Genomic DNA, 16,705 nt, shown 5'->3' with positions numbered 1-16,705 from the left:
TCTGGAGGCTGGGGCCACCTGGCAGTGCAAACTGACAGATCAGCCCCCAGGGGACTGCGGCCTCCCTGTCACACCTCCAAAGTTAGGGCACGTGGAGCCAGCAGAGAGGGGAGCCGTCTCCTGCTCCCCATCCCCCCCCCCGGAGGAACACTCGGAGGACTGAGAGAGCTGCTCTTAGCAGTCACATCTTGATTTGAAATGGTGAACAAAGACGGAATGGGCAGAAAGCACGGTCCAGTCACCTTAGTTTTTATTGACTCCAGATGGGGGCTGGTAATGAATCGGCATAGGTGTTATAGTTATAATTTTCAATAAAAACCTCACTCTCCCATCATTAGCACAGGGCACTGTCCTGCTCACCTGTCCTTTCTGTTGAGAGACTGACTGGGATTAGGATAATGGAACTGCATGCTTTAAAACCAAGGCTGTCATCACCCTGCCCAGGTCAGTTCGTGTCTCCTGTGAGAGACAAGGTGAAATGCTTCCTGCAGATTCCGGTCACTGATTGGGGTGGGGGCCCAGCCAGCCAACCCCCTCTCCCCCTGCCGCCTCTCCTTGGCTTCAACATGGTGACACGTATTTCAGAGGAAGGTGACTCCAGGGTCAAACTCCAAAGGACAATATTCCATGTATCACCTGTCTGTTTAAATGGTTTCTGTGCTAAGATTGTCTACACACACAACTGTGAGCTTTGCGGAGAGAAAGGAGAACAGAAGTCGAATCCAATATAAGCATTTCTAAGACTGGTCAACAGCAGCCAGGAAGCCACTTGTGGTTAAAACCTTTTCCCCTTGGGCACAGGACCCAATAGTCCCAGCTGAACACAGGGCAGTTAGTACCAGCAGACTAATATTTGGGTTAAAGCAGCCACCACTATCACAGGGGGAAGAGCAGCCATACACACGGGGCCCCGTGGCCACTGCCAACCTCACTCCTAGCACGACCCATGTCTCGTGGAGACCACCACTTCTCCTCAGCCTGGAGCCCAGCATCCAGCGGTTAGGAAGTAGGTGGACGCCATGCTCCCCACCTGCCACCAGCACTGTGTGTGTCCTCGATCACGACGGGACCCAGTGTCACCTTGAGGAGCCTCTGGTGTGTCCAGGAGCTCTGAGTTGCTTCTCAGAAAGAAAAGCCGGAGCACGTCCCACGGTCATCCTTTGGTGATAATTAGGGGCGACAGCTCACCAGCTGCCCTTGAGGACCAAGAAGCAGCCTTCGGGGCCCCTGCAAGCACTGGACTGGCCAGGTGGGTGTCCACCCGGGAGCCCTCCCGGCCTTCTCGCCAGCGCTCTCATGCCAGACTCTGCCGCAGGAGTGGCGTTCTTCACTCGGAGACCGGCAGGATGTTCTGGCTGTGGGAGTCGGGCGTGTGGCCCGAGGAGCGCAGGGAGCGCCGGCTGAACACGCGGCTCAGGATCTCCTTGCAGCTTTTGCGGTACTGGTGGCGCAGCAGGGAGTACACGAAGGGGTCAGACGCCGCCTTGCTGTAGGCCAAGCACTTGGACAGCACGCCCCAGTGGGAGCCGACGGGCACCGTGGAGGACAGCTCCACCAGCCTGCGGAGAGACGGGGAAAGTGGTTACTGAGATCAGAGCCGGGCACGGCCTCCTGTTCAAGGCCCTGGCCCCCAGCTTCCTGGCCAAGCCTGTTTCCCTAAGACGGCCTCCTCCAGTAACAATTGCAACAAGAGCAATTTTACAACAATAACAGTAATGACGGCTGACATTAATAAGCAGGCACGTAGCTTATTCTAGGTACTATGCTAGCTGTGCACGTGACACACAGGACTACATGGGACCCTGGGAGATAGGGCAATCTCCATTTTACATGTAAGGAAATAGATGTCCGAGGAGGTTAAGCCACTGGCCCAAGGGCACACAACCAGTAAATCGTGAAGGCGGGACTGGCACCCAGGTCTGTCCTGACTTGTGAACCCAAGCTCATCTAAGAAATGGGCTGTCCGTGTCCTGGCCACTGGTTCCCATATGGATGCGGACCTGCCGTGTGACCCTGGCTTAGTCGTTTTCCTTCCTTGGGCCTGGGTGATTTATATGAAAAACAAGGAGTTCAGTAAGATCATCTCTAAGGTCATTGCAAGTATAAAAGGCTGAGTCTTTGCTTCAAATCCTAGCTCTGCCTTCCCAAGGAGGTTGCCCGGGAAGAAGGGCTGAGAATAATTCTGCAAACATTCTGCAAAGCTCCACGTACTTCTTACATCAGGAAGAACCTGCTGGCTGGGAAGACCTCTTCCCAGGGCTGTGACTTGGTGGCCCCTGGCAATGGTGGCAGTCAGGACACCTAGAAGTGACCCTCCCTCTTTGGAAGGGGCGAGGGAAGATGCAGCTTGTGTCCAAGGGGCACAGTCTGAGAGCCCTGCTGGGACCCATCCAGCCTGGGTGCTGACGCAGGCTGTGCAGCCACACAGCTTTCCTCCATGTCCGTGAAATTCCCTCCAAAGGCTGCCCCTCATTCTCCTCTCAGGTGTGGCCGTGTTTGGGCAGTAGCCAGTGTTCATTAAGGTCAAAAAGGCCACAGAACGAGGAGAGAACTTAGTGATCAGGAATAACCCTCTTCCCACTGTCAAAGGAGGAAACTGAGGCCCAGAGAGGAAAAGGGGTTGCCCAGCAACAAACAGCAAGTCCACGGCCGAGGAAGGTCCAGCCTCTGGGGTGTGGCACCTCTATTCTACCTGTGGGGGGTGCTGCAAGATGGACGGCAGCAGTGGCTCCCAGCTGGGTGGGCTGCCTGGGTGAGGACCCAGGTACGGAGAAGAGGGAGGCGGTGGGAACTCCGGGCTGCCGACCTCCGCAGTCTTTCCGAAACCCGCCTTGGGCTGAGGCTGTGAGGACCAGCCCAGGAAGAGAAGCAGCAGGAAGCTGGTGGCTGTCACCCTCACTGCCACGCCCCCTCTCAAACAAATCCTCAGAGAATCCATCCCGAGCCCTTCCGTTTGGCTTCTGATTTGGCACCAATGCCTGCCGTGTGCTCTCGGACCCGTTGAGAGAACGTGGCCACAGTGCCGTTCCCATCCTTGGGAGCCCGAATTGGGGGGGATTAAATTGGAGCTGTTAGGATTGGGGACGTCTGTGCCTTGAAGAAACCGATTCTGGGAAGTGATGAATTTAAGAAGACAACACCACCGAATTTAGAACTGACACCCAATAATAACAATGAAACAGCTGGATGCCAACACATTGTTGCCACACAATGCCAAGTTGCTTTCCCAAAATGTCTGGTCTCCTGCATCTTACTAAATTTAGCCTTAGCATTTTGGCTCTTTCCAGAGGATGCATTAAAAGAGCCAGATAGCACCAACCCATCCAGGAAGATCAAAATTATCTGCAGGTTCTGCGGACTTCACAGAATAAAACGGACGTGGGACCCATTTTAAATTTCACCACATAGACAATTAAGAAGTAAAATCTCTTGCCTTTGCTTCTCAGAGATTTTAAGTCAAGTCTGAACTCTCCCGGCTCGGCCACGATAAGCCCCAGGTGAATGTCTCCTCTGGGCCCAATCCCTGAGGTGCCCTGTCTTCAATCTTACAGTTAGTTCCCGGCCGAATCAGCACCGCTCCCGTTTTGCAGACGAGGAAGTTGAGGCTCTCTGAGAGAAGGAGTAGTAAACCAGCATCTCCTGGACGGAGCTCTATCTTAACTTCATCCAGGTCCAGACTCGGGGCCATGCTGGGATTCTAACTCCAGCCCTGAGTCCGGACGAGATGAGCTCTGGGTCCCTTTGGGCCCTGAGAACACCTCTGCCGTAACGTTGTCATGGGCTCCCCAGCATTGTTGTGTCACTTGATCCTGCAGACCGTGCACCGGGAGACTTCTGCTTTGAAAAGCACGTGTCGGGTCTCTGTCCAGGCAGAGAGATGTTCTGGGTCAGTACAGGCCTGACCACTGAGCCAGGGTGGCCGCTGGGCGAGACCGGAGCTGGGCTGCCCCATCTGTGCTCCCGTGCGGCTGGCTGCCCTGCTTTCTGCTCGTCCTGTGCACACGGGTCCCCCACCCTCACCCTCACCGCCGTGGGCAGCTCTGCTCTGTCCGAGCTCTGATGGTCCCAAGCTTCCCTTTGTTCAAGGGGACTGAGAGAGGACAAGGATTTCCATATTGTGCCAATTGCTTCTTTCTAATTCCAGATCTGAGCAGACATGTGTATGATCCTGTCAGGTGACCTTTCAGAGAGGGACGCTCGGGCCCCCCCGTTCCCACGAGAAAAGGGGCCTCTTACACTCCGATCAGTGCCATGTTCCTCCTGGGTGTCACAACCTCACCGTGGCCCTGGCCTTGCCCCCTTTCCGGCTCCCCCTTCCCCCCTCACCAGGAACCGAGGCTGACCCAGGGCTTGCCAAGGCGTGAGCAAGCCTCTGCCCCCTCCTGGCCCTCCCTACCCCCACCCCACCCCCACCCTACCCTGACCTTCCATTAAGCACCAAGGTGACTCTCTGCGTACTGCCTGGGTATAACCCAGAAACCTCCACCATTAGGCTCCATTCAGGGGGAAACATTGATGCTTCTGTGCTCAGAGTGCACGCGTGCCGGCCCCAACCCACCTGACCTGACACAGCGCTGCCTCTGCAGTCCCCGGAGAGCCCACAGCTGGCAGAGGCCAGGCGGAGGGGGGTGGGGAGCGGGGAGCAGGCGTCTGCTTTCTCAAGCATTTTAGGTGAGTGTGATGCACAGACACCCCGCTGCGAACGCCGGGGGGGGGGGGGGGGGGGGGGGGATCCGGGCAGAGTCCGTCAAGTGAAAGGCTGCAGGGTGTGGGCCTGCTCCCACGCCAGAAGCAGGGCTCGGAGACGTGTGTTATTCTGATTCAGGGTGACATGGGGCAGATGCCCACAGATCCCAGCCCGCCCCCGAGCAGTGCCCCCCCATGCACCCTCTGCTCCAGGGAGCCCCTCTTCCCCTCTCCTGGCAGGAAGCCCTCTGATCTGGGTCACCAGCGGTTCTCGATGCTGTCACAACAGAAGGCTCATGAGGCCAGGAAGCCCGCCTCCTTGCCCCTCACACACAAGGTCCTCTCATCCCCACCCGGCAGCCTGGCAGTTGTGGTCCCGGGTGGGAGGAGGGGGGTGCGTTGGTCAGCTCTCCGAGGCAATCTCTGAACCCCAAGAGACTGAGGTTTCCGTCCTGCTGGAGAGTGGGGGCCTCCAAGGGAACTAAGCTCTGGTGGCGGGCAGGAGCAACAGTCCCAGGGGTGTCCACCTGGGAGAGGTGTTGGGCGGGGCACTGCTGCACCCTGAGTGGGGTAGCCCTCAGGGACCACTTCACAAACAGTGTCCCAGGCCCCCACCCCCCCACGGCGTTCTCCGCGTGGTGCAGAGTGGGACTGGGGCAGGGGGACCGGGCCTGGATGTGGGAGAAGCAGGATTTGAACCCTGGGCTGTAGGTGACAGTCATGACCATGTGTCTAGTGCCAGGCTGCCCCTCCCAGCTCCTTGACTTGGTTGCAGGAGGTAGTCAAGGACCTTGACTTTCAACTCTTCAGTTTAAAATGGTCAAGTGGCGCCTTCTCTTAACACCTTGCATCATCTCTTAACTCCATCTCTCTCTCTCTCTCTCTCTCCATCTCTCGCTCTCCCTGTCTCTCTCTCTCCTTCTCCATCTCTCTCTCCCCTTCTCTCTCTTTCTCTCTCCCCTTCTCTCTCTCTCCCCTTCTCTCTCTCTCTCCATCTCTCTCCCCTTCTCTCTCTCCCCTTCTCTCTCTCTCTCTCTCTCTCTCTCTCTCTCACACACACACACACACACACACACACACACACACTCTGGGTCACAGAACATTCTTTGGGAAGCCAGTCAGATGGCCACCCAGGACGTCTGGACTATCTGGTCTGTGTATTTGAAGACCTGCAAGTAATAAGCTGACAGTTTAAATTTGCATGAGACATTAAAATGGAAAAGGCATCTTATTAATAGAAGATTAATACCGGACAGCCACCTGCACACCAAACCCCGCTGCCATCTACAGAATTCTGTGACTTTGAAAAGCACAATAATGGTGCCGTCAGATCCGCAAGGCCTCAAAACCGCACTGCAATGACTTGGGAGGGCCGTGGTTCTGTGTACACGCATATCGCCACGGAGATAATAGCCTTACAAATGTCTCCAGACAGGTTAATTTTAATTCAGAAAATATTTATTTAGAGCTTTTGGATGAGAGTCTGTCACGGGTCTTCAGACTCTGCTCAAAATGCTCTGGAAAGAGTCAGATGTGACCCACAGCTCTGAGGACACAGAAGCCAATGTGAGTGTGTGAAGAACAAGCAGGCAGTGCCTCTCATTAAGGGGGGAGGTGGAGATTTCCAGATGTTTCCCGCTGTCATCTGACCTGCCCCACACACAGGGGCAGGTGGCTCTGAGTGCTGGGTGCAGTTGGTGAGACCGATTGGACGGTTTCTGCGGCGTGGTCAGTACTGTGCCGGCCACGTCTGCCGATGGCTCCAGCCTCCAACACTGATGGCCTCTGGGCTCTATTCTGGGTCTACCCAGGATGCTGTCATCCAGGTGGGAGGTGAAGAGGTGACGATCATGGGAACCCACCGCTTCTTCCGGAGAGAGGACTCCCACGCCCTTCTGCCTCTACGCACGGGAGTCTGCTGCTATGTCCGGGGCGCAGGAAGTTGGATTAGCCTGCAGGTGAGTGTCTCTGTATCTCCAGCGCCCGGTCCCCATGCTTTGGAGATGTAGCATGGCCACCACAGGCCAGATGCCGACTTTTAACCCTTGCTTCTGCCCGCTGCTGCTCCTGCGTCCTCGGGAAGCTCATCTCACCTCTCTGAACCTCAGTATGAGGATGCTGGTACGCACCTCACAGGAAGCTGTATGAGTGCAGCCAGGTACCTCCCAGGTGCAGTACAGGTGTCCAGTAAGTGACAGGCACAGTTACAAGGGTCTCACGTCCCCTCATAATGAGGGGGTTATATAAGGGAAGTTTGAAACATATTAGAAGATGTGAGTGGTTCTTGACCCGAGAAGGATGCTTCCCACTCTGGGGATGCTGTCAGGCAGATAGGAAGACACTGGGGACAACGAGAAGGGAGTCCCCTCCCAGCCAGCCTGCTCTTCTCGGTCAACTCAAAGGCGTGGCAGATGTCATAGCAGAAGCCGCTTCTCTTCCTCGAGTCCCGAGCCTGCCAGCTCCGGGTTCTGCACAGCTGTCCCGAGGGTAGCGCAGACTCTTACTCGCGGCTCTGCGGCTCCGTCCGAGGCTCAGAGGGGAGGAGGCCGCCAGGCGGGCTGCCTGGAGAGTGACAGTCACTGTGCCTTCGTGGGGTGCCAGCTTCTGTGTGAACGGTTCAATGAGGGGTTTAAGTGACAACAACTAGCACCCCGTTATCTCAGAAGCACGGAGTGGGCTGTGGGCACAAAGCGCCCGCCGCGTCATCCTGGAAGGAACTTCTGCACTCTTGGGGAGACGCAAAGTGTCTCCTGTGAGCAGGCTCGGGTTCTAGGCTGGCTTGGCTGGAGCCTGGCTGCGTCACCAGGTGAGGCGGGTGTGTGTCCGAGCCCTGGAATCCTCACCTTTAAGATGAGGACATTATCCAGACAGAGGGTGGCCCGGATCGGGCACAGAGCAGAGGCCTCCAGCCCAGGGTTAGTTTAAGAGACGAGCTTGCTTTTACGTCTCCCCTCTGGATTCTATGGGGTCTGCCTATTGCTGCCTCGGTGGCTTGAACTTTTACGTCCAGGGACAGGAAGGGGGCAGAGAATGACAAGGTGGCGCTGCTTCCAGGAGTGTCCCCAGGGTTGCTTGGTGGCCGTCCCGGGGGCTTCAGCCTGCCCTGTGCCCGGTTAGTCGGATGGCCTGTGCAATCCCTTTCCTCTCTGAGTCTCAGCTCCCCCCCCCATCTGCAGGGGCTGCTTCCGCCTGGTGCCCAGCGCACCCCCTGGGGGCACTGTAGGGCCCAGGAGGGTCATGCTTACTGTGCCCTGGAAGGCAGAGGCATGGCAGGTCCAGCTCGCCTGCTGCCAGAATGTACTTCTCGGGTCCCCCAGGCCCACCTCTGCACCATTGTGGCCTCCTGGCGCTCACGAACCCTAACCACACAGGAGCCTGCACCACTATGACAAAGTTTGGGGTGCTCTTTCTCCTCCAGTACCCCAAACTGCATGATACTTTTTGGGGGAAAAGGATTCTGTAGCTAGACCAGACTAGCTTTTGGAATGCACAGTCCTGAGACCAAGCACTGTAGCCTCAGCTGGCCCAGGGTTGGGGACAGGAAAAGATTGTGACAAGCTCACAATGCCTGGACTAAGGATGAGAGACCCCTGGGCCTGTCGGGCAGGTGGGCCCACCTGGAGCTCCCTGCTTCCTGTGCAGATGCCACATGGCCCCTGCTGACGACCAGGGTGTCCAGGCTGAGAGTGCCCGGGGCTGGGCTATCCTGAGCTCAGCAGACAGTGGGAACCCCACCATCACACGTGTCTTCCTCTCTCGTTCCCCCGTTCCCTTCCATTAGTGCCTCCTGGGGAGGGGGCCAGGGTAGAGGGTGAGAAGGATGAGATTTGGAAATCAAGTGGGAGAGAGTCTTTTACAACCCTTTTAGTTCCGGGTTCAATCTGAAAGAATTCAAGGCTTCCGAGAAAAAGCATGTACTCTCCTCATCAGACCCGTCAAGTTCACACCCACCCCCCGCCCCCAACGCACTGTCTGGAGAAACACGTGGCCAAGAGACACTGGCGACCGCTAAAGGTCACGTGGGCCTCGCTTTGCTCTCCAAAGCCCTGTGCCCACCCTGCCCGCCGCACATGAGCGCCCCGTGGGGTCCGGCTCACCTGGTGATCACGTAGGGCGCGAAGCACACGAGGAAGGTCCCTATGAAGGTGCTGATCTTCTTGGTGGCACGCTGGCGCCGCCGCCTCTGTTCCTCCAGACAGCGCTCCCGCACACTGCACAGGAGAGATGGGGAGAAGGTGACTCACGGGTCCGCCTGCCTAGGTCCCAGTGAGTTAATTCTTCATAAGCACAGGCAGAGGCCTTGAGCACAGGAACCTGCTACGCAGCGGGAGAGACATGTCTTGGTTGTAGCTGTGTGGCCTTGGGCACGCTGTGTGCCGTCACATAGCCTCGGGGCCACTGTCTGTAAAGTGTGGCTAGTCCTCTAATAAAATGCGGCCAAGGGCTGATTTGATGCATGAAATGTGTTCAGTGCATCAAAGCACACGGAGCAGTCAGCACAGTGCGCAAGCAGGTGCGAACACTAGGAACTCACTGTGAGCCTTGTCACTCACTGGTCACCAGCTCTGCACAGCCCCCCGAGTCCCCTCTCTCCAGGCACTTTCTCTAAGCCTTATGCTTATACAACTGACCCGGCCAGGTGCATTTCACCTGCCAGGTGGCGTCTTACCTGCCCTGTTTACAGAGAAGACCATGAGCTCAGGGAGACAGGCTTTGAGCCTGCATCCATCTGACTCAGAGCTGGTGCTTCTCACCAGGGTGACCTGGACTCTGTGCGCAGTGTGGACGGGGCTTCCTTTCCTCCACACGTTCAGCCCCGCGTCTTCCTTCCATCCCAGAGCCTCCCGTACCCCTGCCGCGAGCTACACACACCACTTATGGGGTCACCGAGAGAAAAGTCGCCCAATTGCCTCTGAGACCAAGCTTGGCAAAGTGTCCCTGAAGAGGAGTGGCCCTGCCATCCATTTTCTGCAGCCACAGGGAAACGCCTGAGCCACAGCGAGCCAGTCATTGAGGAACGGCAAGCCCGTGCCCCCCCTCATGGGGCACCGCGACGAGGTGTGCGTTCCTACTGTTTGCTTTTTCAAATAAACCACATGATTCCCAAAGTGAACAGGAAGGAAAACGGTGGACAGAGCTGCCCGGGGAGTGACGGTGGAAGACTGGGTTGCAGTGACCTGGCTCCAAAACGAGGCCGGTCAGCCCAACGAAAGCCAGGAGCGGGCAGAATATTCCTGAGCCGGGTTCGTGCGCAGCGTGAACACCAGGGCAGCCCCCCCGACCCCCCTCCCCGGCTCCTTCCACAAGAGCCACGATTAATATTTAATAGAAACGCTTCATCATCATCTTTCTGGTCACAGGGGGACAATTCCCCATTCGTTTAGATGGAGGGCGCCCCAAATTCCTGCAGGATTTTTCTCCCTTGACTTGCACCTTTCCAGGAATCTGGAGTGTTGGGAACTGGAGTTTGCCTTGATAGGAACTGGTTTCCTCCTGGCTGAACATGTATTACTCACGACTAATAGTACTAATTTCTAACCCCCACATTTCTCAGACGTGTCATCTTAGATACTGTGATGGGGGCGTGCATGTAGGAGCCCCCCCACTCCAGGCATCATCCAGAAATCTGATCAATACTGGGGGGAGGGCGGGGGAAGACAGGAGGGTGACTTTGAGCAAGGTACACAGCAAGAGTCGGTCTTAAATCTTCTGAAGTTCCATTTACACTTGGCTTTCTGCGGAGTTTCGTGCCCAAGTCCTCTGGCTCAAGTGATGTGTCCAGGATACAGGTGGGCGTGGAGAGAAGGCAGAAGTCCCCACCCAGAGGAGTCTGGGTACAGCCAGGTGACTGAACTCATCTTGGTTTGCCTGAGGCTGTTTTGGTTTTAAAACTCAAAGTCCTGCATCCTGGGGCCCCCTTGTCCCAGGGAAACCAGGACAGTGGTCACCCTAGGTAGGGCACAGCGTGTTTGGCACATTCTCCGCCACACAGGACTTTTGGTTTTACTATTAATGTGTTTGTGCCATAACAGGGTAATTGAGGTGAGGACTGCTGGAGGTTTGGGACCGGAGCCAGCTGTCCTGAGCCATCACAGGGCAGTCGCCCCGCGAGAGGAGGAGACCGTTCTAGGCATCCTGAAACACCAAGTTCATACCAATGACTCACCGAGGGGATGCCAGGCCCTCCTCCAATATGTGACCCTGACAATGTTGCCCATTCCTCAGATGCTTTAGAATGACCCAGAGGGTATCTGGCAGAGGCTCTATGACTGGGCTTAGCATCCACATGGGCCTGGTCACGTCTCTGCTCTGGGACAGGCAGGCTAGACTCTGTGTCCTATGTCACCCACCCAGCCCAGCTCCCAGATGGGAAAACTGAGGCTCAGAGAGGAGGGGGAAGTGCCCCTCCCTGAAAGCGGGGTGCGGGTGAGGAAAGCGTGTGGTCACTGGCTCCCTGTGGAGCGTGGCTCGTTGGGAACCATGGGGCCGCTTCCTTGAACTCTTTTTTTGCAAACAAATGCATCCACCCTCTCCACCTGGGGCTCCCCTGATTTCTGAGTGAGAGCAGGGTGGTGGCCGGAAGGAGGAAGGCCAGGCGGCCCCCCAGGCTCCGAGGGGAGCAGCGCAGTCCTCGGCCCACCGTATTGTGTAAGCACGGTCCGAGAGCAGCTCACCAGCTCCCAGAGCTCCAGGGCGATGGCTTTGTTGTCATTCTGTCCCCGATGTACAGAGCATTGCGGAACTGAGCTCCTCGAAACCTTGCGTCCCTGACAGCTGTTGTTCTTGTTTGCAGATGAGGACACTGAGGGCCCGAAAGGTCTTTGCCATGCCCAGGGTCACCAAGTGAGCTGGGGACAGAACAGGGCTCCTTCAGGTGCCCTGACTGCAAGACCTGGGGTGGACCCGACTCCTCCGTGTCCCGCAGGGTTGCTGAATAGTAAGTAAGCTGCGTGTGGCCACTCCAACAAATGCTTCAAATGTCCTGGGGCCCGGTGGCAGCAGCTGGAGGACCTCGGACCCCCCCTGGGCAGTGTGCAAAACGCCCCCCGCCAGCTGCATTCACCCCGGGGATAAGCGAGGGGGGGACCCCGACAGGCTCGGACGGGACACAAAGTTTCTTTGTGACAAAAGGAGACAGGCTCTCCAGCACGGTGACGTGTGGGGTCAAAGAGACGTTCCCCTCTGGGCTTCTGCGACAGGGCAGGAGGGACAGGATCCTGGGGCTATCGCAAGGTCAATACACGAGGGAGTCACAGCTAAAACCTGCCGGCGCCACACACCTCCACGCCCACCGCAGGGAATGACCCCAATGGCTGTAGCCGTCCCAGAGCCCCCACTTTACTCTGGATTGCTCGTTCCAGAGTAATCCAGATCTGCTTTCTGGCTTTGGGGACAATGGAACAAAAGTCAAGTTATGAGCAGGCTGGATGGTGAAGAGCCTGAGTTTGGAGCCAGGACAAGGGTGACAGCAATCCTGTGAGAGGGGTCTAACACAGAGTTCACGGGCTAAGCGGGGAGCTCACCCAGAACCCATAGCCTCTGCTCTCGACCATGTTCTAAGGGCCCGAACCACGAAATTCCTGGCCCAAGTGCCCCGACTCTGCTTCTAGAACACGTGCAGGCACCTTCCCTGGGTCGACCCCCCGGGGGCGGGCTCTGCCCACTGTGTGCTCGGCTGCAGACTGGAAGGCAGTAACAGTGGGTGGGACGCACACCCACACTGTCCACTTTGGGCCAGGGCAGCCCCTTGAGGGGCCGGGGAGAGCCAGGGGTGGGGAACCCGGTGGGGGCTGTGTGCTCGACGTGGCTCTGCGCTCCCCACCATGGAGTCCAAGGAGCCCCAGGGTCCCAAAATTTGAACCCAACCTTGCAAAACATTATAAATGTATGTTTGTCACGGCGGGAGGGCAGAACGTACTTCATTTAACAGTCTCTAAGCTTAATTTAGACCTTCTAAATATTTACTTAGATGGTGTGCTCACCACCATCTGCTCTGTTTCCCACCCATAAATCCCAAGGTCTTGGCCACATTCTAGATCTGCTAACTTATGGAAAGTCCCCCACTCCCTTGGCTCCCCGCAGTGTCCTTGTCTGTAAAGCCAAGGGCACAGTGAGGTTATCTCTTTGGCCTCTTCCGTCAACTGTGTCACAGTTTGGACCCCCTCCAGGATCAGCACCGGTCAACCCCAGCAGACCTTGACCACAGGAGGAGTGCGCCCCACCCCACCATCCCACTCTGGGAAGTCACAGACCCCAGCTGGCGAGTGGCAGCCCAAAGCGAGACTGTCGCCTCACTGCCCCGGCTCCCCACCCGTGCCCCACGTCAGGTGACAGCCCGAGTCTCTGGTGGCATCAGGTGGAGGCCCGGTGTCCCTCGGCTGTGGCTGGGAGACCTGAACAGAGCCGGCTGAGTGGCTAGGGGACCTGGCGAGGAGTATCAGGAACTCCACACTGCTTGGGGACCAAAGTAACTTGAGAAACTGCCACAGAAAGGCAGGTGCGGGGAACGTCTCTTAGGGTCCTAGGTTAAATTCAGAATGGGGGGGGTTCCCTGATCTTGGGTGACATCTAAGCAAAGGAGCCCACATTCAACAGTGTGCGAAGACTGGGCACCACCAGGGAGCCTCTGGCAAGCCTGGGCCTCCAGGAACGCAAACCGGCTCCCCTTAATGAAGCCCCAGGAGGTCATTAGTGTGGTGGCTGATGGCCGGACTGCACCTGCTACCCTGGCTGTTCAGATAAGGAAGCCTGACCTTTGCTGACCGGAAACTGGTGCCCCCAGCTACCCCGGCTCTCAGCACCAAACTGGCCCAGGAGGCTTGGCTGGTCTTCCTGGGGTCTCAGTACCTCTGGCTTCGGGGTGCCAGGGGCAGGCCCCCGCATTAGCTCTGCAGCTTTTCCTCTGTGCAGAGGAAGAGTTGGAGCAGCTGGGAAGCCTGTGGTCCAGCTCTCAGGGAGCTGTGCCCTCCTGGGTGGCCCCATGCCCACCCTTGCACTCTGGGGACAGAGCCCGCAGAGAAAGGCAGATGGTGGTCACAGAAGGGGCAGGGGTGCTGTCCATAACCCGACCACTAGTCCACACCCTCCGGCCAGCCCTCAGCCAGTGGGACCTGTCTGAACTAGTCCAGGGCTGGCCTTGTCCAAGAAGCCCTGCCTCTCCCCAGGGCAGACTGGGGCCGCTCCTTAGCCCTGCAGGGACACTGGAGGCAGGGGCTCCTCCAGGCTTGCTGGGGCATGGAAGAGGCCATGGCACCCCTGGATGGGGTGGGGAGATAAGGGGGGACTGCACCCTAAGTGGGCTGAAAGGGGAGCCACAGCTCTTCTTCTGGAAGCGGGAGGAGAACAGAGATGGAGCGAGCCAATCTAAAGAACCGATTCGTTGGCCAGCCCCCCCCCCCCTCTGCTGTTAGACTCCCGGGGAGAGGGCCGGCTGCTCCAGGAATGGTGCAGGTCCCGAGAGTCAGACATCACCTCCAGCCTCCAGCGCAGTCCCAGCCCCTGTCCTGGGATGCACTTTCTGAGGGGAGGTCCCCTGCCCCTGCATGAGGAGACGGAACTAGCCCTGTAATTGTGGTTGCAGAGTACTTCTTTAAATGGCAGTGACCCGTTGAGGACACAGAGACATGTATTGCATCGGCCCAGGTCCTTATGTCAGTGTGCAAGCAGGCCACCCCCGTGACCCGTGCAGTTGACATGTGAATACACGGGATTGTGTGTGACATGAACACGTGCAGATGTGTTCATCTACCCTTCCGGCACGTGCTGTTGCTATTTCACATGTATATCATTCTGTGAGGAAGAGTCTAGGATGAATTTTCATCTAATTCAACAGCACACAACCAGGAAGGGCCACTTGGAAGGGGAACAATGAACACACACACAGGCATAGCCTTGTGTAGACACAGTGAAGTTCAAAGACTTCTTTTATTGCTCATGGTCAGGAAAAGCGCAGGACTGAAGGAAACTTTGCTCAGACTGACGCCTGCGGTGTGTCCCTCTCAGCCCTCGGGGGTGGGTGGGTGGGTGGGTGTGTGTGTGTGTGTGTGTGGCGCGGGGGTAGGGTCGCACCCTGAGGAGCTCCCTACCTGCCCCTGGCCTCCCTGATCAGTGCTCTCTGCCTGCCTCCCTGCGGTGCCTTCTGGAAGTCATGGCCCCCTTATCAAAAGTCCTAGGCAACAGAGCCTGCCTTTCCCGGGGACTGGGCTACTCAACAGCAGAGTCCCCAGAAACGGCCCCAGCATTTCCCTTCCTGCTCCCCTTCCTCCCTCAGAGGGGAAGCCGAGGTGGCTGAGCTGAGGGTGCCTGGCCCTGTCCCCCCTTCTCTCCAGGAGGGCTCAGTGGGGGGCAGCAGAGCCTGGGGGTGCCTGCACCTGCGCTGATACCCCTCCCCGGCTGCCAGCCGCAGGCGGAGGTGGGTGGGAACCTCAGGAGTGACACTCTCTTCTGCAGGGCCATCTGAGCTCCGTCCAGAGACCCAGGACAGTGCTGTCCCAGGAAGAGACCCCTCCCCTGTCTCCTCAGGGCCCTACAGACGCTCCTTTAAGGACCCACGGTGGGAGGTTGCAGACACACACACACACCCGCAGGAAGCACAGACCCCAGAGAAACAACAGATCCAGAAAAGCAGCTCCTTCCGGGGTGGGGGAGCTCTTAAGGAGCCCCCTAAACATCGAGGCTACCTACACTCTCGGGGCTTGAGTGGAACCTTTTAAAGGCCTCCACACACTGTTTAAAGTGAAAACCACAAACATAAGTATAAGAAGTCCAACAAAGTTCTGACGCTGACGCTTCCACCCTGAGGCTTCAAAAATCCCTTGCAAGGACCCTCCCCACCCACGGAGTCCCAGGCAGCCTGGCTCGCGCCCTCACGCGGGGCGCCCTCACCTGGGGTGGATGTCCACGAGCAGCACGAGCGTCTGCATGGTGATCACGTCGATGCGCTTGCAGTGGAAGCGGGCCACCTTGAGCACCTTCAGGTACGTGCAGCAGAGCACGATGAAGGAGAGCAGGAAGCTGAGCGCGTGGAAGGCGCCGGTGAAGGCGGCAAAGCGCAGACGCTCGTCCGGCCGCCGGCTGCAGAGCGTGCAGGAGGCGTACAGCTGGTGGAAGCCCAGCCAGGACAGGGCGAGGGCGGTGGCGGGGAAGGTGAGCGCGTGCAGCCACGTGTAGGCCACCATGAGCGCGGCATCGCGGAGGCGCATCTTGGCACGGTAGCTCAGCGGGAAGACCACAGCCACCCAGCGGTCAATGCTGAGAGCAGCCATGCTGAGCATGGAGTTGGTAGCCAGAAAGGTGTCGAGGAAGGCAGCCAGGCGGCACAGGCGGTCGCCTGCCGGCTGTCGCTGTGCCACGACGCCCGCCAGCGTGAGCGGCATGTTGACCACAGTGCACAGCAGGTTGCCGCACGTGAGGTTGAGGGTGAAGAGCGCCGGCGCCTGGCGGCGGATGTCGGCGCTGTGCAGGAGGCAGAGCAGCACCAGCGCGTTGGACAGCAGCGAGACGACAATAGTGCCCACCAGCAGCCCGGCCAGGCCCGCGTCCCACGAGTTCATGGTGCGCGCCCGCCGCTTGCGCTCAGGGCCCGCAACCCGGCGCTGCTACGGTGCAGCCCACTGCCCAGCCACTCCGGGTCCCGGCTGCCATGGTGCCCTGGAGGGCGCGCAGCCACCTCGGAGCCCCGCGCCACCTCCCGGACAAGCCTTAGGAGAGCCGCTGAATCGGGAGCTTCCAGCGCCCTACGATCCTGGATTGCAGGCGCCTGCGCCCCGGCGCTCTCCTCTGCTTCCTCCTGCCCTCACCCCATCCCTCCGTCTCTGTCTCCTCTCCGCTCGCGCGCTCCCTCCTGCTCCCTGGCTTTCCCTTCCTCCCCTCTTCTCGGCTCGCTCCCTCTCTGCTCTCCCTCCACACACCTCTCTCTCTCTCTCTCCTTTGCTGCGCTTCTCTTTTCCCTCTCCCACTGCTGTGCTCCATCTGTCTCCCCCACCCCCAACTTCTCCATTCCCCTTGTTCTTCCCTTTCC

General features: G+C 58.1%; 1 protein-coding gene across 1 annotated transcript; it reads right to left on the bottom strand.

Annotated features, from left to right (window-relative positions):
• Positions 1 to 228: 228 nt before the first annotated feature.
• GPR26 (G protein-coupled receptor 26) lies at positions 229 to 16,469 on the bottom strand. The gene is made up of 3 exons (XM_066239065.1): positions 15,571 to 16,469; positions 8,784 to 8,897; positions 229 to 1,559 (listed from the first exon to the last, which is right to left on the bottom strand). The coding sequence occupies exons 1-3, from the start codon at positions 16,236 to 16,238 to the stop codon at positions 1,328 to 1,330; spliced, it is 1,014 nt and encodes a 337-aa protein (XP_066095162.1). The 5' UTR covers positions 16,239 to 16,469; the 3' UTR covers positions 229 to 1,327.
• Between the last annotated feature and the right edge of the window lie 236 nt (positions 16,470 to 16,705).

This window comes from Saccopteryx bilineata, chromosome 7, assembly GCF_036850765.1.
Source record: "Saccopteryx bilineata isolate mSacBil1 chromosome 7, mSacBil1_pri_phased_curated, whole genome shotgun sequence".
Classification (NCBI taxonomy): Eukaryota; Metazoa; Chordata; class Mammalia; order Chiroptera; family Emballonuridae; genus Saccopteryx; species Saccopteryx bilineata.
The sequence above is the reverse complement of the archived record's forward strand: the minus strand, read 5'-3'. Positions and strand labels throughout refer to the sequence as shown.